General features: G+C 36.7%; 1 protein-coding gene across 4 annotated transcripts in view; it reads left to right on the top strand.

Annotated features, from left to right (window-relative positions):
- ARHGEF10 (Rho guanine nucleotide exchange factor 10) overlaps positions 1-23101 on the top strand; it is a 102537-nt gene that overhangs the window by 60371 nt on the left and 19065 nt on the right. For all 4 annotated transcript variants that reach the window (XM_017739250.1, XM_017739249.1, XM_008637678.2 and 1 more), the window contains 7 exons: positions 5554-5669; positions 7272-7399; positions 7897-7997; positions 8904-9025; positions 12475-12561; positions 13885-14108; positions 15174-15331. In XM_017739250.1, coding sequence (XP_017594739.1) covers positions 5554-5669; positions 7272-7399; positions 7897-7997; positions 8904-9025; positions 12475-12561; positions 13885-14108; positions 15174-15331 — 936 coding nt within the window. The remainder of the gene's footprint in view (positions 1-5553; positions 5670-7271; positions 7400-7896; positions 7998-8903; positions 9026-12474; positions 12562-13884; positions 14109-15173; positions 15332-23101) is intronic.

Raw genomic sequence — 23101 nt, 5'->3', positions numbered from 1 at the left:
CGTGTTACCCCCCCATAACACTGGAATTGTAGTCAGGAAAAGAGCTTTTCTCAGTTGTGGTTTTTGCATGTGAGCATTCATGTTCTTCATTGCATGTGTAAACTAGTCGACTTCAGGGCTCTGTTTCTCTCAGAAGCAAAGTAATCTTCATAAGGACCTTGAATTTTCATGATGCATCAGTTTTCACTTCATTTCAATATTGCTTTTCTGAAAGCAATTTATATTGATGTATTATGGTTTTGATCTATGTGGAGAAAAGGTCATTTCTATGATCATACTCAAGGCAGATGTTGTCAATATAAGTTACTTTGCAGTAAAAGAGGCACCCAGCAATCTGCCTATTAACAGTATTTCGTTTCAACATGATGGACAAAACAGAAATGTTTGCAAAAATAGTTGCAATATTAGGAGTATATTAATTGAGGCTTTTATTTCATTTGTGTGACATTTGGATTTATGTAGTATTACTTGAAGAAAATCCTTCTAATTGATAATAAACAGGAGTTTAGTATGGGAAGGGACCAGCTGAGCCATTATGTTTGCTTGCCCAGCAATAGATTTTTAAATTAAGGGTGATTGCATCTACTCTGTCTTGTTTAGTAGCATAAATCTGTGATAAAATAGTAATTCACAAATGGGAATCAGAACACACAGGAAGAGCTAGTAGAAAATGTCTACAGGTAACAAATCACCATGGATAAGAAATGTGTCCCTTTGTAATTCATAGAAAGGAAGAATAGGGTGTGATCAGTTCAGGGTTATAATAACCAATATGCTTGAAGTGCCCATGAAAATTGAAAATTTAGGGGACCCAGATGGACAACAATCCCAAAGGTGCAGCTGCTGTGCCAGCATCTATTAATGCAGCTGCTGCTGTGCAGGCAGAGAGAGCTGTGGCTGCTGGCTGTGCTCCCCAGCAATTCAGCCTTCTGCCAGAGGTGGGAATCCTCCCCCTCTGGCAGAAGCACTGGCACAAGCACACAGACACCTATCTTGCATGTGTATATTTATTCACAACCTTCCAAATTCTACTTTTGCCTGAACCAAGTTAAACTGACTTTAACCACACCCAGGGAGTTTCCTGCAGGCTTTGAAAATGCCTGGGTATAAATCGGTTAAAATTGCTTCTGTTTCAATTATAAAAATTGCTTCAAACCAGGCAAAACTGATGAATTTGGTGCTGAGAGTAACACTGGGAAACAAGCAGGCAAAATTAATGTTTAGTATTATACTCAAATGTATCTTGGCCTAAGAAGAAATTGTCACAGAAGGCAGAATCTTGTCCACAATTTTACTTAGCAGCAAAATAAATTTAAACTTTAACCTCCTTTCTTCCCAAGTTGTGGTTTTGCTTTCTTTTTTAACTTTGAGTGTATTTCATTTTAATGCTGAGCAAGGAATTGGGTATTTTGCATGAATTACTGGTTGTTGGCAGTAAACCTGCCTGTTGCAGGGAGGCATGAATTCCTCTGGTAAAATCTTAGCAACAAAGGAGTTGATGAAAAAAAATTTTTGCTAGCTTACATGTGGCCAAGATTTCACCCTTGATCTGTAGGTGGAATGCAAAAAAGTTGCCTTTGAAGCCACATATGTGGTTATTGGTTACAGCATGCTGCCTTCTCTCCTGCCCAGGCACACTGTAGCACGTAGGATGTGTAGAGCTGGGGAGAGCCTTCTGTAAAACAATGAAGGTTTTTTTTCCCCATAGGAAAGATAAGTTGGTTTCGAGCTTGATAATTAGCAAGAGTGTCTTAGAAATGAGAAGGGAATGGCTTTATCATTTGTGAAACATTTCACAGTACAAAGGAAGCCGACCATGTATCTGCTTTGGAGTGAAGCCAAGAGTTTTTCAGTGCACTCTCTATGGATAAAAGAAAGAGTGAACACTCACCCCAAAATAGCCAGCAATTGAATGGTCAGGGAACATGTGTGGGCTGAAGCAGGCAGTCTGTGGCTGTGAGATGGGAAACATCTGATGAACAGAGTAGTGTTCTCCCCCACCTCCTCCACTCAAGAAAAACCTTCCATCAGATGATTCTCAGGATCAACTGGTAGTCAATGTTTGGTTAACCACTGAGAAGCCAATTCTACTTTAAATGACATTGTGAGTAACCCTTACAGGACCCAGTTCAGAGATGAAGTTGCTATAACTTGTAACTCATTATCCAGACACAATCCAAGTGATCAGTTTTTGGAGAACTCACTCCTGATGAATCTACATCATTATTGATCTCTGAAGCCTTATTTTTCTGTGTCAGTTTGTGCCCACTAAGGACCTCCATGAAAGACTGATATTAGTCATGCCTATTGATCTAGTTCTTGACTATTAAAATTTCTTCTTAAATTGGCTGTTTCTCTTTTCTAGAACATCAGAGGATGGAAGCAGGCTCTCATTAATTATTTACTGTTTTGATTTTGTGCTTCCTTTCCTGTACTAAGAATGTGGTCTTTTAATGAATGAGCCTAAAATTACTTTTGTTTGGTTTTTCTGTGTGACAGCCTTTCAGATGCCAGGTTAGTTTATTTGCTTGACGTTCATATTGCATCCTTTCTATCTTGACTTATTAATAGCTTATAAAATATGCATGATGCAGACAAAAGAGACTCAGGTGACAATTACTGAATGAAATTCAAGATTTATGCCTTATTACCAAGGCTGGAACAAAGATATTTGTAAGATTATTTGAAGCTTCAAGAAGAGGATTATCAGGCATGGTGGATATATATATATACTGCACAGGGCAAGTCCATCTGTGTAAGCAGTTAAAGCTTGCTTTATGGCCTCAGTTGAAGACTATGGCATAAAGTCCTGCAGCATCTAGGAGTTGCCTGGATGCTGATTGTTTTATGTTGCATTAATGTCTCTTCTTCAAACAGTAATAAACAAAATGTCTGGTAACTGTCTTTATCAAGCTACAAAGAGTGACCCTGGCTTTTATAATTTAGGAATAATATAAACTGCTTGGGTGAAAATATCCATCCTGTACAAGGGAAGCCTCACAGACTTTCAGCTTTTCACAGCCTGATTGTTGTAAATTTTCTCTTGGTTCAAACCCACAAAAATGTTTGTAGTAATTTTTTCAGGGCAGCTGTTTGTTTGTTTAGTAATGGAGTTTATAAATGACAGGTGACTGGACTTCTGCTAAAAACTCAACTAATCAAACAATTATTTCTGTTCAGTCTAAATTTTTTTTTTTGCAGAAGCTATCTTTTTGCTAGAGAAATTTGGAGCAAGAATGATATAATTTGTGTTCTTTACAGTGCCAGACACATTATCATGACTTTTAGCTAGATTTCATGTTAACACTGACCTACCTGCTCCTTTCTTTGCAAGTAGCCCCATCAAAATCAACAATTTGATGCATCTAGGAACAAGGGATTCAGGTACTTAACAAATTACAATTACTGTGGATGTTAGCAAGACAAAAGGTGTAAGCTGGCAGAGGACAGATACAAAGAGTGAAGTGCTTACATCTTTTCAGATATAGATTTTTCAAGTATTTGGGTTGAAGAAAGTATGGAGTCTGCAGTTCAAGAAAAGTGTTAATTTTTTTCTTTTTTTTTGAAATAAAACTGCAGATATGCTCAACTGACCATAATTACAAAATTCTTTCTCTTTGATCTACTTTGCAGTCATTTCTTTTCATGGTGTACAATAAATGTAATTATCTTTTCTAACTAAGTTGGTTTTAAGGGTAAAAGGCTAGATTGTTCTTCTAATTAACATTCAGAGCAGGCACAGAAGAGGATGATAGTTGCATTTATTATCTGGATGGGTAAACAGTAGTAAAGTGCAGTTTGGTGCTCAAGTGCAACACACAGAAATAATTTCATTGATCCAATACACCAGAAGATTTAAAGGCTAGATAATACTTTGAAATTTCATGGGAATGTGTAATATTTCAGGTTTATGTTGCATTTTCCTGCAGTGAAGTGGAGAATTCAGAAATAAAGTAGCCATTAATATTTTCTTTGAGCCTTGAAATTTTATACTTTTCAGGGTTTAAGGCAGACTTCCAGCTTAATATAGTGAATTGCATTAAAGAAAAGCATTGGCCTCTATCTGTATGATGCCTCCAAAGAGGAAAGTGTCTTTAGAAAATATTTATTTTGATACCTAACTGAAAATATACTAATGATTTAAGTAACATTGTTTCATACGAGTTTATTTTTCACTTTTATTCTGACTTAGGCTATTTGGACAGCTTTGTGTTTGGTTTGATGAGTTTTGTTTCATACCCGGGCCCTGCAGCAGACTGGAGGGACTGGGGGTGGCCGCGGTGTGTGTGGCAGCTGGGCTGTGCCCAGCGCCCTCTGCCCTGCAGCCAGAGCAGGTGGCACAACTCATGTCCGTGCTCCTGATCTGTCTGCAGAGCCAGTAGCCAGCACTGTATTTAGATCTTGCTCTTGCCAACACACCATTGAAATTCTTCTGATCCAGGGGCATTTGCTGCCCACGGACTGGTTTCCAAAGCTTCCAAAATGGTAAGGATGAAGGATCCATAGTTTGGATACTACACTGCATGAGCTAAAGAATCTGCAGGAGTTTCCTGGAAAGATAATCCAGTCCTGTTCCTGTCATTCAGCCAAAGAGAAACATGCTGACTCTGTATGAGTCAGGGTGGGTTTTTTATGGGAGAGTGAGTGTTGCTTCCAAAGGAATTACATAGCCATTCCACTCCTAGCATCATGGTAGTCAGAGTATATTAGCAGGGTTTTGCAAGCTTTGTGCATTTAAATGGACACCTTATCGTGGTAATTAGTGTGTTTTTCTGAGTTACTGTTCCCTTATAAACCTTTGTACTTATTGATGATTAGCATAAAATATTTCTGCTGCTGTTCAGCTTTTCTGCTGATTTTAGAGCAGATCATTTTTTGATTTAAGCATGATTACAGTAAAATTTCAAGTGGTTCAGTGAAATTGCAGGCTTGTGTTGTAATTAGGATATGGTTATATGATCCAGAACTGTCTCATGATCAATAAAGAAAATTTTGAATTTTAAACCATCATAGCAAATTCTACAAATAAATTTTTTTGCTTGTCATGTAACCAAAAACAACCTCCAGGAAAGGTGTTTAAATTAATGTGTTACAGCAAGTCTGTGTTTGGTGCTACACAAAACTTCCATGGCAGCAAGAGATTTTGGGGCCAGTGAAGCTTTGATATTTGTTACAGTTCTAGTGTGGGTTATTAAAACTGCAGATAGTGTTCTCCATCATACAAGCTGAACAAGCTTGAATCTTTTTTTGTAGCTAAAAAGGCAATGATAAGATGATCTAAAAGGAAATGCCAGTGGTACTGCCTGTATGTGTGAAGGTTGTATGTGGTATATGCTACTCCTATTTCCTGGGGTGCCTGTCACAATTATCTGTCTGCAGGGACATTAGAAGTAGCTGGAGCAACAAAGTGAAATAGTGAGGATATACGTAGAAATGAACCATGCTGATTTTCAGATGTAATATATGTTTATATTATCTTTGTGATACTTTCCTTGTTGAACTGAGAATTGCATCTTTTTATTATGTATAACCTTATGGTTTTGTTCATTTTAGACAAGCTCTATATGGGACCAGGGCAACTGTACCATGATCTGCAGAACCTTTTACATGACTTGAATGTACTTGGTCAAATTAGTCAATTAATAAGCAGCCTTAAAGGAAACTACCAGGTAATAAACAAAGCTGGATTTATTTTTCAAGTAAAGTAGCATAGTTGCCTCTCTCTAGGGTCTGTGCAAGACATTCTATAGTTCTCTCTGCAAAAAGGGGAATAATTTTTACCTCTAGTAATGCATTTACTGTTAAATATTATAAATGGTTTACAGCTGTCTTTCTAATCTTGTTCTTCTTTATTGTTTTTAAGTGTAGGTGGGTACTACAAGTGTCTGCATTTGTTCAGTAGCTGATAAGCTTATATGGAAACAGAATTACATTTTGATGTTAAGAAATCGGATTCTTGCAGTTAGACATGGTAGTAGGAGGATGGTTGTTTGGAGGAAGCTCTTGATCCCCATCCAAGCTCATCCAAGCTGGCTTTTGGGGAAAAACTGTACTTAAAACTGAGTATAAATCACAAAAATATAAAAGGATTTTCAGAAGAATTTTGAAAGTGTTTTGCTTTAGCTTTGTTCACGTCCCTTTGATTTAGCTTATATTCTGGCTAACAAATATAGTATTTAACACCAAATGAAGTCTTGAGACTTCAAACAATTACTTTTTTGCTTGGTTTTTTATACATTTTATATATGGTTACATGTAATTTTTAACTCTTACTTGCCACCACAGGTAGTAAATATGTGTGTACATGTATGAATTTATGAAAGCTGAGTTTCTCTTGACATATCTTGGCTCCAGAGACAAGGCATTAAATAAAACATAACATTTTATGAAAATATGTACTCTGAAAGAAGTTTATGGAAACAGTTCTTTTGGACAAAGCTTTATGACAAGTAGAAGGTGAATTTCATCTGCATAATTGGGAATATGTATAGCATATATACACTGTCAGACATTCCCCCATTACCATATACACAAAACCTTTCTTCCTGCACTGGCAGTCAGAGCCAACTATGCTTTGAAAACTTAAAATTCAGTCATTGTTTCCAAGTAGATGTGTGTAACAGAATTACAAGAATTTAGTTGAGAAATGAGGTCAGCTTCTTTATTTTTGAAAAACACTTAAGTTGTCATAGAATCCTGATGGTGGAAAGTTTGTGTACTTCTGCCAGCTTGTTAGTCTTGATGCTTTGTATCATCCAGGTGTGCTTTTACTCTCTGCAACAGAGCACTCACCTTGCAGTGAGTTATTGTTTCAGCATCTTAAACAGATTTAGACCACACATCTTTCATGATGGCTTTGTAAACATTTTGACTCAAAGATTTGAACAAAAGCATATTTTCAGTATGATTTGTAGATGTTTTCACAAGATCTTCTTTAGAAGCAGAATTTGTGGATGGTGGAATAAAGTAAAAGATTTGTGCGTACACCTGACACAAATTTACATTTTTTAATTTGACAGATGCTTGGGAACGTCATTTGTGTATCATCAAACTGAGCAATGTGAGATTAAATCTTCAGATAAAATACATTAGCAAATGTTTTACAGATTTTTCTGAAATGTGTTTACAAATATAGCTAAATTGTCCATGATTAAAATGTGGTCTAATGGAAGCCCATGTGTCATTGTTTGTTATATGCAGGTCACCTAATTATCCTGTTTGCAACAGGCTGGTAGGCTGCTGTGGAATCTTATTTTTTTTTAATTTTTCAGAACTTGAACCAATCTGTAGCCCATGACTGGACCTCAGGTTTACAAAAACTGATTTTGAAAAAAGAAGATGAAATCAGAGCAGCAGATCGCTGTAGAATTCAGCTGCAACTCCCGGGAAAACAGGATAAGTCAGTAGAAATCTTGATTACAAAACTTTCTAAATTAGTTTATATATTAGGTATAGATGTACAAGGGAGGACTTGGGAATCTGTAGCTCTTCCCTCACTTCTGTCTCCGTGGTAAGCCCCTGAGTTTTGCTCTTATGCCACAATGCTGGGAGCTTTAATGTTCCAGAGCAGCACTGTAGCTTTTCTCCTGTTCCTCAGCCCAGCGTTCTGGGTGCAAGAAGCAAGAGAGGAACTGTGGTAGTGACAGCTGATAGGGAACAGTCACTGGCGTATTCCTTCACCAGTGAGGGTGTTCCTCTCATAACATTTCATGTTATGTGAAGTGTAGGAAGATGGACATATGCTGTATCATAGCCTGCACACTGAAATCAGAGCTTAGTCTTTGTCTAAGCATTAGAAAATAATGGAATTTCATCTCGCTCAACATTTATAGCCATGGCTGTATTCATACACAATGCATTTATAGTGGCTTTTTTTTTTTCCCCCTTGTTTTGCAGGTCTGGGCGGCCAACTTTCTTTACAGCTGTGTTCAATACATTTACCCCTGCCATCAAACAGTCTTGGATCAACAATTTACAAATGGCCAAACTGGCCCTTGGTAATTCCTATTTACTCAAATTTCCTAATGAGTTAAAATAGCTCTCAGTGTACAGTGTAATTTTTTTATTTTTATTTTTTGGAGAATGATTTTTCTTTTTTGGTGAAAATTTGTCTGCAGATGTTTAAAATTGCAATACAGTAAATAGTAATGATTGTGTATTGCTGTAATAACATTGTAGATAAAACATGGTGTTTATTATGAAGGAATATATTTTCTTCAGTATTTTAATGAAGTCTGGTATTCATTACTAATTGTTGCATCTAAATCAACACAAACCTGATCTAAGTTAGAGCAATAAAAAATATGCTGTCATGTCATGTTATTAGTCGCCTGTGCTTGCACAGAGGTATAGGTTTCCAAAGACACTTAGACTTTTCAATACCTAAGTTGAGAAATTTTAACTTGCCTGAAAGCAAGTTTCACCAGCACGTGGTCAAAATAGAGTCCTTTTGTGATGCGTCACTGAAGACAAGCAAAGTAACAAAAGAGAAGAGAGAATGGATGGTTTCCATCATTCCAGGAGGAGGATCCTTATAACTGTGATAACTAGCATTTGGTAGTGATGTTACTTAAACAGGCAGAGAAATGCTGTTCAACAAACAGATTTCCTAGAGCCTGAGGAAAGGTTTGATGTGTCTTTTCCTCTTTCAATATTCAATTTACAAGATCGTTAAGAGACTATCCTTAACATTTTGTTAATGTAAGGTGTTCTTTTTTTGCATCATCTGTATGTATATAATCTACTCAGTTGAATTTTTGCTCACAGTTTTATGTTGTCATTTATGCACCTATGGCATAAGAACAGTCTGATCTGTATTGACTAGTCCTAACAGAATTCTTTTCTGCTCCTGTGGAGAGAGGTGTGAAAGGATTGTGGAGTGTTTATTGTTCTTTCCATTACAGTGGAGGATAATCTGTTAGGTTGGTTCTGCATAGAAGATGATGGGAATCAAATCAAAAAGGAGAAACATCCTCTGCTTGTTAGACACATGCCAGTGATGATGGCCAAGCAACAAGAATTTAAGGTGAACAGAATTTTGATATGAGATTACAATTAGGGTTTTTGTGTGATATAATTTCTAAAGAATACCGCATTGTAAATACATCTATTAGTTCACATCTGTTAGTTCTCTTGAGTTGCTATCTTGGTTTTCGATCATTAGTAATTAAAGGTCCAGAAGAGTCATGGGAATGCAAAATGCTACAGTCTTTGAGGCACTAAGCATAGTGTTTATTTTTACATAGTATGACATTCACTTTCATATGTATGTGAATCACTCAGTATAAACAGAAGTGAGATTTCCAAGTGTCTGTTTGGGGCTTAGAAATGACCTAAAGCTTACAAAGGGCAGGAATCTGGTCTCCATGAAAGCTGTCTTTCCCTGGTGTAGCTATGTTAAATCCTCCTCAAATTTCTGATCTTTATTAGTCCACAGAGAACAATATTTTAAAATTTTTTTTAAAAATTACGTTTTATGGGATCTTATGTAAAATGTCATATTCCAAACAATGACATAGATATTTTCTTAATGGTTCATTTCCTAAAGTAATGTGTCAGTTTGAAGTCCTGTTGACCACTGACTTTAATAATGAAAATAAGTGCAACACCAAACCAAACAGATGGAAGGGAAGAGTGCTGGATGCTATTTTTTCTGTGTATCAACAGGATTTCTTATTGACCGTCAGTCAGTAAGTCTTGTGCAAAAACAGTAATGGAAATAAAATTGTGTATGTATGGATAGAATCCCAATGTTAAGTTAACGTCATTGGATGGGTGCTGCTTTAAGAGGTGAGTCTGCAGGCCTTCATTGCTAGAACAGCCTACACAGGCTGCTGAGCTTCCCTCCACGTGTGCGTATACAGGCCTGGATGTTGGGGAAAAATAACTGGTGATTCAAAACGCAGTAAAAATGTGTAATGGTGCCAAGACAATCTATTCCTGTGATACTGGTTTTCAGAGCAGCCAAAGTCTACTGAAACTCTCTTGATTTCCCATACAACCATAGTCATGCTTGTCTTATTAAACAGCTTTTTCTGTACTGACTACTTTCTAAAGTCACCACTGGTGAAACAACCAGCTAATTTAATTTTTTTTCACAAACTTAAATGATGTATGTGTTTCGTTAGAGCCTAGACATTTGTAAGTCCTGAAAATGCATGCCAGGATCCGTGAAGGCCCAGGCTCAACTCTTCTAATCAAGTTAGAATAGAGTCTTCTTGTTTTGAAAGGAAAGGGAAGTCTGTCACCCATATAGTTGGGTGATATCTTTGCCTTGGTCACCTCAGGAAAGCACAGTGTGTGACAGTATTTGCCTGAGCCCTGGGCTAACTTTGCCAGTTTTGCAGCTCCTAAAGTAATGTGAGTGTGAGGCCAGGTGTCATGCCTGGTTTTCCCAAGTCCTTGATATTACTAGAAAATATTACTTAAGTATTACTGGTGGTTTTCTGCAGCCTCAGCTGCAGTTTGGGTCTCAGGCCACAGCTCAGGGTGGGAAGAGAACCTTTGCTTGGCTAATCCTGTTTGTTGGCTCTCTGGGTGCTGCCCTGGGTGCCCAGTAGTGTAGGGAGCCATCAGAGCAAGTTTACATCCCGGGCTTCTGTCAAGATTGAGAGCTAAAATACCAGGGTTTAACTATGGCAAAAATCATCATTTTTGACTAAGATGCAAAGTGAGGCAGAGGTGTAGCAAGGAGCCTGGGAAATATCCAGCATGCAGACTGTCTTATTTTTCACTAGTGATATATTTCATTGTCACAGCTACTGTAAATTGCCACAAGTAATTGTGGTTTGTACTGTGTAATCATGTGTTAAATGAGACATGCTAAGACTGTCATGGATAGCTCCTTTTTTTTTTCCTCTTTTTCTCATCTATTGATTTCAATTTTTTGTCTGTATATAGTGAATTGCTTAGCTGAATAAATAATGTGTTTTCTACTAAGGCAAATCACTTCATAATGCCTGTTGGCTTCAAGGAGATTTGTAAAAGTCTTTGCACTTTGGAAAATTAAGTAAACTTGGAATTTAGAACTCTAACTTTTGCCTACTTGTTTCTTTTTGGTGTGGGGTTTTTCTTCCTTAATTGTTCACTGTTGGGAGGAATTGTTCACTGATGTTGCCAGGCTATGGGGGAAGCTGTCTAAGTTAATACTAACAGAGTTGTCTCTAGTACTACAATATAATCACAAGGACATTGATGTCCAAGACGAGAACATTAGTTTGAATTATAGAGAATCTTGTGTAAAAATGTAGTATCACACCTCATTAGAAACCTTTTTATTCTCTACACGGTTATGATTGCTTTTCAATATTTTGAAGTGTTTACATAAGCTTTAGGAAACTGCCGTGGATATTAGGGAAATTAGAAATCCATGACTGGTCATAAAAATGTTTTTTTCCAATCCTTGATGCTTGAATGATCTTCAAAGTTGGCCTGGACTTAAATATAGATCTTGAGTCTGTTACTGCTTTCAGGTTTTATTTTAAATGGGCTGCATGATAGAATCATGAGTATTGTTATTGATTTACTGACAGTAACATGATGACATGAGATTGGGAGGGAGTCAAGGTCTGCAAGATGATGGTATTAGCATTCAAAATGACTAAGGCACCTGGAGAAATAATTTGGCGGGGGGGGGGCAGGAAGAAAAATAAAAAGGATGATAATCAGGACAGACACATGGTATGCTCAGGGAGAAATTAGGAGTTTCATAAATACAGATTGAAGAGGTGATTTAGTAGTCTGTTAAAGTAATTTTTAATAGACCAGCAAAGTAAGGATTGCTTAGGGATGTGATATTGTTACAAAGAGCAGTAATGAATGAGATCTGTAGACACAGGCTTCTGAAGAGGTAAGTGTAGTGCTGCTACCAGCTCTGCTAGAATAGTGTGTTCAGGTGAGAAAACTGCACTCTCAAATATACATATGAGGTTGATACATCTGCTGGAGGGATGTCAGTCGAAAAAGTGACAATAATAAGTTCAAAAACAAAAGTTTGAAAAATCAATTGTTTAAAAAAATTATATGTAATTAAGTGATAATGTTAATTTAGCCTAATGAAGAGGAGTCTCAGGCAGGGTCATGACATATATCAGCCTTACATGTAAAAGGACACCGCATAGAAAGAGAAGTACCTGGTGTCTGAGGTGAGAGGTAAGAGGCTAATGATTACATCAAGGATGGCATCAGGTTGGGGACTTACAGAAACTTAGTAGAAGTCATGAAGCATTTGAGCAGATCAGCAAAAGAGAATTTGTAGTCTTTGGCCTTGAACGTCTGTAGGGGTATATAAGAAATGTGTCAGGAACAATACCCGGGCAGCTGATGCTGCCATGGGAAGCTGGATGAACTAAACTGACTCCTTGCCTTATGAGATTCTTTGATATCCTTAAGTGCTTTAGTTAATTACAAACTAAAATAGACAGAAACAGGCATACTTTTTTAATGTACTAACAGCTCTCTTTCCACTCTTTGAAGATTGAATGTGCTGCTTATAATCCTGAGCCATACCTTGCCGGAGAAACAGAGTCAGATTCCTGTGCTGCAGAACATGGTTTTCTTTGGGTAAGTGTAATCTTTAAAATATGAAAGTGGTTGTCTCCTGTTTCTTTCCATTGCTTTTTGTGACTCTCGGCAACATGTAGACATTAAATAAATGTTGGGTTGTTTTTTTCTCTTTGTTTGTTTAAGGATAAAAGGTTAGCTAGTAATTGTCCATGTGATCTTGCTGGTCTCTGTAGGGTGTCAGTTAAGTGTGTGTGATTTGTGCAGCACAGAATGAATTCCAAAGTGCTGAGCACATTCAGAAGGGAGTTATGTGCTAATTTGTAACAATTGCTGCTAAAACACATATGAGCTTACACTGTCCTACTGTCTATTTTCATACTTTAAGAATGTTTTAGCCACAAGTAATCTGTTTGAATCTGTATAGTAAAAAAACCTACTCTGCATATTGCTATGACCCCAGATACGCTGATATTCTGGCAAAAAAAATGAGGTGGATAGTAGTTGTTCTTAAAAAAACAAAAGGGAAGCTACTGATTTCAGGAGCTTTTCTAGTTACTACAATCCTGAAATTTTAAGGGAACCCTTGTGAATTAAAAGTTAGAAATAGCTTTTCTTAGTGGTCTTTTTCAAGGACACCCATATAATTTCCTTTTGTCTTTGCCATTTGTAAACAGTCATTGCAAAAACATGCAAATTAAATCTTTCTACTGCTACAAAATATTCTTTCTTTCTCTTTAGTATTTTATCTCATATAAACAGAAGGAGTTACTATACAAAAATGTATACTGTGCTTGGGTAGATTTTTTTTTAAAATTTTTTTTACTTCTCCCTGATTCCTAAGGTGTTCAAGTTTGTGGACATGATGATACTTAGTTCTGGATCAGGGAGAAATTTGGGATACTGTATCAGCAAGTTTACAAGACTTTCTTTTGCAACAGAGCATTTCTTCGTAGACCAGTTACTGTGCAAAGGACAGGCCTCACCTATATTACCTGTTTAAAAAGAAACAGACAATTTAGAACACCAGGTATTAAAATAGCATGTTGCACAGTTACTTACAGTAATTGCATTATGTAATGTGTATACATTTGAGTCAGATATCAGAATAGGCCATAATATTATTCCTGCTTTAAAAAAATAATTAGTTCTGTGAGTGTACTAGGCAAGTTTGTATATATAATGTTTTGACATGTCCTGTATTTGTGCTGAATTATTCTCTTACGTCTTAATGCATGAAAATTCATATTTGTACATATAACTAGAGATGTACTCTTCAGTTAAAATTCCAGTCATTCCTTCTTGTACATCCTGATCTTCCTGGAGACAGGTATCAGTCATGGTCTGTTTTTTTTTCTTTTTATTTTCCTTTTTCCAATTCAGATTGGCAGTTGTACTAATCAGATGGGCCAGATTGCAATAGTCTCATTTCAAAGCTCCAGCCCTAAGGTTATTGAGTGCTTCAATGTGGAATCACGGATTCTCTGCATGGTCTACATACCAGAGGAGGAGAAGCTGAAAGAGCAAAACAAAGCTCCAGACTCTGAAAGTGTTCTTGCAAAAACTTCTAATGTGCCTACTATTTGCCTTGGCATGGAAGAAGGAAGGTGATTCTTGGTTTTGGTGTAATGTCTATGATTAATTGATTAAGTTGGCTATGCTATAGCAAAATTGTGTGAGATACTTCCAAGAAAATGTTTACTTTTTAAAAAAGTATCCAAGTATTATCCCAGTGACCTCAATGTATCCTTTCCACTTAAATCAAGGAAAAAATGCACTCCACATTATTTAAAATTACACCATGTGGTAATTGAAATTAAAGCAGTGCATCTTTTTGATGAAAGTGGATTAGTTCATCATACCTGAAAAATAAAAATACTACTTTTGTAACATTACAACATAATCTTCAGGTATTGGAAAATTTTCAGAATGGCAAAGAGGAATCTTTGCCCTGTCATATTATGCAGGATTTGTCACATGAATAAATAATATTGCTGTTTACTATTGGCATGAATTACTTTGCTCTTTTTGAACTGGTGGCCTACTGAGCCATCACTTGATTTATATCAAAGAACAAGACTACATGTTCTAAACTTAGAGGCCAGTAACCAAACAGATCTTGTTATAGTTAGTGAGGCCATAAGTGTGTTACTACATGTGATTTTTGAAGGTGTTTCTAAGCAGTATAAATGAAGGAGAACAAAATTCTCCAAGGAAAATGCTATTTCTAGAAAACTTTAATTTAATTTAATTCCAGACTTAATAATATTCTTAACATATCCATGGTAACAATCAATAGGAATCGTGAAAATTTTAAGTGTAGGTGACATCTGGTAGTGAGTTTTTCTTTTCCCTAGTTCTCCAGGTAACAAATTTATTTTTTTAAACTTACAAAAGTTTTAGATAGACTCATAATAAGGACTTCAAGCAGAATTTTTATTATGTATCTTTTTTTGAAGAACTGTTTCTGCAGACAAGATAATATGAATGTGTTGTCATATGTCAATGTTAAGTAATTGCAAGTTGTCTATGCAGACATTCTGGAGTGTAAGGAATTGAAGGAGAAAATCCTCTTCCCCTCAATATTTTATTCTAAACTTGTGTTTTGCATATTCTAATAAGAACTATATAAAGCATTTCACAGGTCTGTTTTTTCTTGCTTCTTTCTATAGCATTTCTATTTACAAAAGTTGCCAAGGCTCAAAGAAAATTCGACTTCAACACTTCTTCACTCCTGAAAAATCAACGGTTATGAGCTTAACATATATGTCTCAATACTTGTTTGCTGGCTTGGTAAATGGAAACATCTCAATCTACACAAAAACAGAAGGTATAGTGATATGATTTGATGGCATCCTGAGGAACTCACATGTCAGTGTATTTTGGCAGAAGTAATTTTCCACTACTGTATTTTCCAAAAATTCTTTGTAAAACTGCTGAACTAGGGTTAGTACTCTTTCCGGTATGTCTGAAGAGACTTGTCTCTTTTTGAAGGATAGTTGGAACTTTGATAGTGTTCCCACTTTCACCATACGTGCATATGAAAACTGAATTTTCCCCTTTAGCTTAAACCCAGACGTCTTCAGTGTTGCAAGAGTCCAGAAATTTATGTGCTAACAGCAACAGCAGTACACAGTATTTTACACAGCACAGTGCTAATTCCTCTCAACTACCCAGTGTTGGTGTTTATGAAACACAGAAATCCCCTATTGGTAGAGATTTCTGTATATCTCATTTAAAATAACCCCATTTTTACTGTACAGATGGGATAAGTCTTTCCTATGTGTGCAGTTCCTGTATGTCATGGTAGGCCTCCTTCTTCTATTAGCATCACAGATGGTTGTTTTGTATCTAGCTAAATAATTGGCTAAAACAATTTGAATAAAGGAGAATCCCAGGCAATTCTTCTGACCCACAACTGTCTTTTCCAGAGCTGGTTTGGATGCTTGTCTGTATATTTCAGTACATCTCACTAACTTCCCTGCAGTATTGCACACATATTTAGTGATTCAGTTCAAAATCAGTGAGGCTTTGCTCAAGGTTTAAATGTTTTAAGTGGAATGTTAGCACAGAGACTCCTAACCTTGCGAAGTACAGAGCCAGCAGAGATCTGCCTTATTTGTGTGAGCTGCAGTAATGATGGTTGTCATGTTTCTCTAATGAGTGCACCCTGTGAAAATTTCAGCTGCATTTGTGTGGCACTGTACCTTGGCTTCTAAATCCTACCAGTTTCTAACTGAGGAACCAAAGTCAATATCTGTAATCTTGGAACAAATTATATGTCCACTGTTAGATCATATAGAGACTTTGTTTGAGAAAGGTACAGGATGTTTTTTTTTTCCGCCCCAAGCAACAAAGGATCTGGGAAAATGTGTTGACCTTACATTTCAGTTTCCTTTAAATTTCTTTTTTTTTAACCACTGAATGGCATTTTTTTTCTTTGCTTTTGAGGCACAGGAGCGAGGTCTTGATCTTAGATTCATAGCATTTTTGGCGTTTCAGTTTCTCTATGTATCTGGGAGGGGTATTAAAGTGAATCTGTCGTCTTCTCTGAATGGTGTTGGTGTATTTAAGCTGTTTTAAGACTGCAATTACCATCACTCAACTTCTTCCAGAAAAGACCACTTCAAAAACACAACTGACATCCTTGGCAGTATAGCTAAGAAAGGATTCATGGGTTGCATATCTACAGAGAATGTTAAAGATGGGCCAGAGCTGTTAACCAGACTGTAATGCAGTCTGGTTATGAGGTGGAGGTTGTGGCATTAACCATCCCCTGTTTATCTTCTTCTGAAGACACTGGTTTTGGGTAGTGAGATGTTCATAGAGCTTGTCAGACTCTGGGTCATGATCACTGGAGCTTTGAGATGGGAAATAATGATATTTTTCTGACTCTTGTCAGTTAGTCTTGTAGTCCCTCTCCTTACTGCTTGGTCAGTGTGGCTTATTTCAGTTCTCCATGCCCCATGGAAGTTGTGTGATTCAGCTGCTCCCGTGTTAGCATCCATCTTCCTTGTAGTTGGCTGCTGTGGTTATGTGAGGCAGTCAGCCCTGGAGGGGTGTTTTTATGAGCACTGACCTATTTACCAAACAAAGGAATCCAAGCAGTGAAATGGGAGGGAGGGGGAACACAACCCCTGAGGAGCTTTGTGCAATCCATCAGGGTTGCCTTCTGTTCTGGAGAGGGGGTTACTTTTCAGCCAGGCCCTTCAGCTTGGGTTTTGGTCTGTCATCAAAAAGGAGATTAAGTAAAGATTTAAAAGTGAATGTGAAATATATCACTGCATTACATCTTGATTTGAAGCCTGAGAAGGACAAATGCTATGAGATTCACAGGAAAAATGGTTGTGCAGCCTGTTACAGGATTCCATGAATTAAAAAGGATAATCCTTCTTCTAGGCTAAAAATCTATCTCACAGTCTCTGATAGAGTTGGGGTCCTTTTGTCTTCCACCCTGTGCAGAAACTGTGAATCAGTTCAGTCACTGAAGCTCGATGCCTTACTCTGTGTAGAAAAAGACCCACAACTTGTATCATTTGATTTGCAGGACCCAAATAGCTCTAATTTCTCCAGTTGTTTTCGGATGGGTCGGTGCATATAAATATCCATGATGTTTGTTTACAAACAGCAAGTACTCTCTTCTGAGTTTCTTCACTAGAGAACTTTGTCAGATCAACAGCATCCAGAGTGCTCTCTGGCTGCAGAAAACCTTGTCTTGAAGTAGTATAAAATGGAAACTGAGAAGTCTGTACAGTAAACCAAGGAGCTAGTGCCATGTTAGTGGGAGAATAGGAGGTGCTCAACTTCCTTTCTGGAAGGTAGTAATGTTTTACTGAGACACCTCTGTATCCATGTATTTTCACATACGAGGTAAAAAGTACTTGAGCTTTAATGTATTTGAGCATAAACTAAAATCAAAGTCATGAGGTGCTGATACCGTAAAATCTACTTGGCTCTTAAATGTGAGCTAATATGGTGATTTGTGAAAATATCACAGAAAACTAGGGTGCAGATCAGCTAATATGTTAATTGTAAAAATAGTACCCCTGATAGTTATCCTCACTAATCCTTAATTTTATTTGTGTGAGAAGACTTGTTTGGGGAACTGTGAAACAGCTAGTGAATTAAATGCTGTTCTACATAGGAATGGGAGTGATGCAGACTGCAAAATTTCTGCCACCTTGTTTGTTGGGAACTTACTTTAAGGTCTGTGAACTTTAGCACCGTTATCAGTCTGAAAAATTCTGCATTTAGTGTTTGCCTCAGGCTGAGTTAATATTTCCATGCAAAACATGCTTAGAAGAGGTAAAGGAAAAAGTGTGTTGTATTGTCTGTGTTTAAAAAACATAACAAAACCCCTTTGTGATGATTGCAGACAGAAGAGCAGATGTGTTTTCTGAGTGATGTAATAGCAAAAAAGGTCAGCGCGTGTTTGACTTCCATTCACAAAAGTATCTTAGGAAAGGGAAATCACAATCTTTATATAATATAGGTGTATTGTTCCTGATATACTGTAGTCAGTTCCAGCTACTTCCTTTCTTCTAGACATTGATATACATTTCCTTTCCATGAAGTCCTGTAAAGAGTACGGAGAGAAACAGGAAAAAGAAAATAAAACTCAGAATTATTGTGGCAGAAAGTAGAAGAATTCATACTTTAGTAGTTTCAGTAAGAGTTTGGTCAGGTGAAATAATTAACAGCTGAGACAATTTTGGCCATGCACACAACAGAAGAGACTTCACTGGTAAGAACTTAGGGAATTCTGAAGTTGGTCAGAAGTTTCGATGACTTACCTATCCAAAGAGGCCTTGTGACACTAATCAAGTGAGCATTTTCAGAGGATTAATATCAAGGAAAATGACTAAAACTGAAAGGAAATACAAGAGTAAGAGGAAACAGTTACAACAGTGAAGGAGTAGCAAGTCAGTTCAATTGGTGAGGTACCTTGATGGATTTGGTAAGACACTTGTGTCCTCTGACAAATTGAGGGAAGGAAGAATATGTGGAATGTAAAACACTGATGTCAAAGTCAGAGCTTGAGTGGATCCATGTACTACTCCAGCTTGTCTGAAGAGTGTATTTCTGGCATGTGATTGCCACTTCAAGTAGACCTTGTGAGAGGTATTGCTGTGAAAAATAAGGAGTGGTATTAAGCTGTTAGGGAGAGGACTAGAGCAAACAAAGATAAACAGAGATAAAATACTGTTGTCTTTGCAGTGTCATATAATACTCATTACCAGAAATATGTTGACATTGCTTTCAGTCTTATTTGTGTATCTCATGCCAGGACCTCCAGCACCATCCCCTGTATAACTTTAGGAAGAGCTCTGTCAGCTGTTTAGCTTGAAGAATTTGATGCATATGTGAGAAAAAAGGAGTATGCATGCATAGTGTAGGACATTCCTAGTTACACATTGTTTAGAAGAGCAGACCTGAGTGTCTCATCTTATTTTCAAGTGATAAGGAATGTGCTAAACTTTTGACTTCTGTAGGTACCATTTTACTCCTCCACAGCACTGGTTTATGTACCATGTGATGGAAAAAATGTTTGTGCTCCACTGCACTAATTAACCAAGAACTGCTGTTCCCAGGGCTGTGTTGGCAGCTCTGTTGAAACCATCAATAGTGCTGCTAAGCAAGAGAGGAAGCTGTCAACAAAAAAGCTTGCTCGGTTCAGCTTGACTGAAAGCATAAAGGATGGGAAAACTGCTACAAACTCTGAAAAGACTTTTGGAGGAAATAAACTATATGTTAAAAGGTTATCTCATATGAAGACCTGAGTGCACCAACAACTTATAATTATTAAAAGTACTAAATATTTAAAAATATTTATAAATTAAATAATAGGAAGCTTGTTCTTATAACTGATTGTAAAATAATACTACTTTCCTTCATCTGAAGGGTTTTGTGAAAACAAACCACAGAAAGATAAAATAGCCAACATTGTGTCCTATAAAACGAACATTGTTTTAAAACTTTTCCTATCAGATTAATTTGAGTGAATAGAAGGATAACTAATTTTCCAAAATTCATAAAAATCACAAGACTAGTAACAAAATGCACTAATGGAAATAATGTCCTTATACATTAAAGTCTTAGAAATATTTCATGAGCATGAGAGACCTTACTTTGATGCAGCTAAACAGCTTGATATGTGCATTGCAAGGTACTGTTCAACACTGGTGTATAAACTATGGCATGTAACTTCTGGAGAAATATAACTTACAAAGAGTATTAAAAATAGTGGCATAACATGGTGACATAGCACAGATCTATTAGTATAAAATCTGTCTTCTATTTTTTTAAAATATTCATCTAATATGCAAATATCAGACATCTTATATACAACATAAATATCGACATCTAATTTCCAGAAGCCCCTTGATTCATTTCTATATTTGACCCTCTTCTCAGATTTTGTAGACACATCTCTTTCCTGCAAACAGCTGTACCTACAATTCATATAGTATGCCTTGAGATTCTAGTTTTGGCAAAAGTTTTATTTTGGCTTCTGTTTCTTGCTTCTTTTCTCTTTTGCCAGGAAGAAATAAACTTATTTAGTCAGTAACTAGCAAAAGATTTTATAGCATCAAACAAAACCATTCCTTATGTTTTTGCAAGTGCTGTGTCTAATTTTAAATACCTGGATAGTGCCATTTGTCGGAACTACTTACATAAGTATGTCTTGAATCTGCAGGTGTTTACACAAGTAGAATAGAGATAATGCTCCTTTTCCCTTAGGCTGTAGAAGCAATGGACATTGGATCAGACAGGTAACATGAAACATGAAGTCTGTGCAGGCAGGTATTGAACTGGGTCTGCTGAGATGGAGAGGGAGGCAGGGAGAATATTATGTTTTCTTCGAAGTATGATTTTGATAGTCTTAAACCACTTGTGAACTAGACACACACTTGCTAAGTAATTTTGGAGATGGGTGATAAAATTCTTGGTCATCAAAATGAAGTCTTAATCTTACTTTTAGCCAGCAGCCTGTGGTTAAAGCATTTACAGAAGTATGTCAGATCAGGCTTAATCCCTTGTCTTACTTGAGAGGATTTTTACCCACGCTTTCCACTCTCAAGAGATTTCCCTGGCTGCCACAAAATTAGAGGGGAGAGATGCACAGGGCTTAATTTGTCCTCCTGGTGCCATTCTACTTTGTATAATTAATTAATCTTTTACTGAGGCAGGGTCCAGAACACAGCTGACATGTCCTTTGAATACTGCTCTAATTACTAGACCAGAGAGTGTCCCCCTACCCTTTTTTCCCCTCATCTGTCTCAGATGTTGTCTGATCTGGAGGACAGCATTGTTTGCAGGAAGAAATAAAAAAGCACCAGTGAATAGCCTTATCACCTGACTAGGGTCATAGGGTAGAGTGATAGCTTTGGATCTTTCCTGGGCTGATACATCAAATGGGATTTCAGAGGTTTTTTTCATGAAATCATGGTAACATGAAAGACATCAGGTCTCTATCTCACCTTCTTTGTATGTCCAGTCCTACAGAACTCTTAAACTGGATTGTCAAGAACTGTGTTAGAACACATACCAACAGAAAATGGTTTTGTGAGAACTGAGTTTTGTTAGGCATATATGTTGAATCAAATATTCATGACACAGATGGTATTTATAACATTGATAATGTTGAACTCACCTTCTTACATTGATCAAAATTATTAATAAGGAGTAGTGCTTAGTCATCTGAGGAATTACATGGAACTTTAGGGCATAAAGGTCCAGATCTAAAAAAAAAATTTAAAAATTAGATGTTTGAAATTGAATTTAAGCAAAATGTAAATCTGAGTCCACAGTTGAGATCCTGAAAATCCTTATTATCCTGTCATTTCAGTGTCAGCTATGCTTTATATATAAATTAATGTGTAGCTTGAATGTATTTAAGAGAAAGAATTGTCAGGTTCTATGAACTTTTGTTTTACATTAATATAAAATATATATATTTTCAGTGTGAAAATATAACTAGAAAAGATAGCTTTTTGCTCAGCATATCTGCTCCTTGCCCAAACTCACAGTCCTTATCCTTCAGAAAAGACAGGAAGAATGTACCAGAATTATGCTGGGTTTATCCCTAAGAATGGTGCTACGTACAGGTTGTTGTTTAACTTCTTCAGTCAGCATACCTTACACAATGAAAGTTGTGACACACACGTGTGCAGCTTCACTCTCTGAAGGCTTTGCACTGGCTACAGTGGTTACAGCAATCATACGGTATGGGCAGCCTCCAGTTTAGAATTTAATTTGTGGATAATGTGGTTGCTAGAGAATGGAAACTTTTCCAGAAGTTTGTTTATTACTGATAGCATATATGAGTCATAGAAAATACAGAGTGACTTTGACGTTGCTGGGAGAGTTTGCAGGCTAATAACTGGAAGCACTCTTCTCAATGCAAACTAAAATAATGAAAATTATTTTGACAGCCTGAAACTAAGTGTCACTTTTACAAAGATGCTTTCAGAAGAGAGCTACATCCTGAGAATGACTCAGCAAAGGTTGTATCACAGAGATGACAGCAATGTTGAGAAGTACTCCAGAGCTGAGACTTCTCATTATTTTTGTTGCTACTGTTATTGGTGAAGCAGGAAATTTTGTACTCCCTTTCCCTAAGCAAATAATAGGAGATGCACTTGTTTTGAGGACGAAAAAGAAAAACTTCTACTTAAGTGCTTGCCTAAAGATGTATTTACTTTGGTATCATCAATCAAACTTTAAGTGGTTACTGAGTTGAAACTAGTGCCAGAAGAGTGGCAACTTTTTTGCAGCTTGTGCAGGAAGAAGGCTTTTCAGTGGAGAAATGGTACTTTCTTGAAATATTTTATCTCAGTGTAAAACCCCATTACTTTTAACAGATTTTTATATTATTAATAAATTATAATGTATAGAAATGTGATCTTTGAGACTATATTCAATGAGCACTTAAAGTATATAAACTAATATGAAAACATTAAAATTATTATCAACGTACTTAGTGTGTCAATTTGTATGTATAAAAGATAAAGCTAAAATGTTGCTGGCTCTTAAATTTGGGGATAAATAATCTGCTAGTCCTTGTTTCAAAGAGATGGCAATCAAGAGTGTCCAGAGC

Source organism: Corvus brachyrhynchos, unplaced genomic scaffold (genome assembly GCF_000691975.1).
Source record: "Corvus brachyrhynchos isolate BGI_N302 unplaced genomic scaffold, ASM69197v1 scaffold136, whole genome shotgun sequence".
Lineage (NCBI taxonomy): Eukaryota > Metazoa > Chordata > Aves > Passeriformes > Corvidae > Corvus > Corvus brachyrhynchos.
Note: the sequence above shows the minus strand (reverse complement) of the source record. Positions and strands in the feature narration are given on the sequence as shown.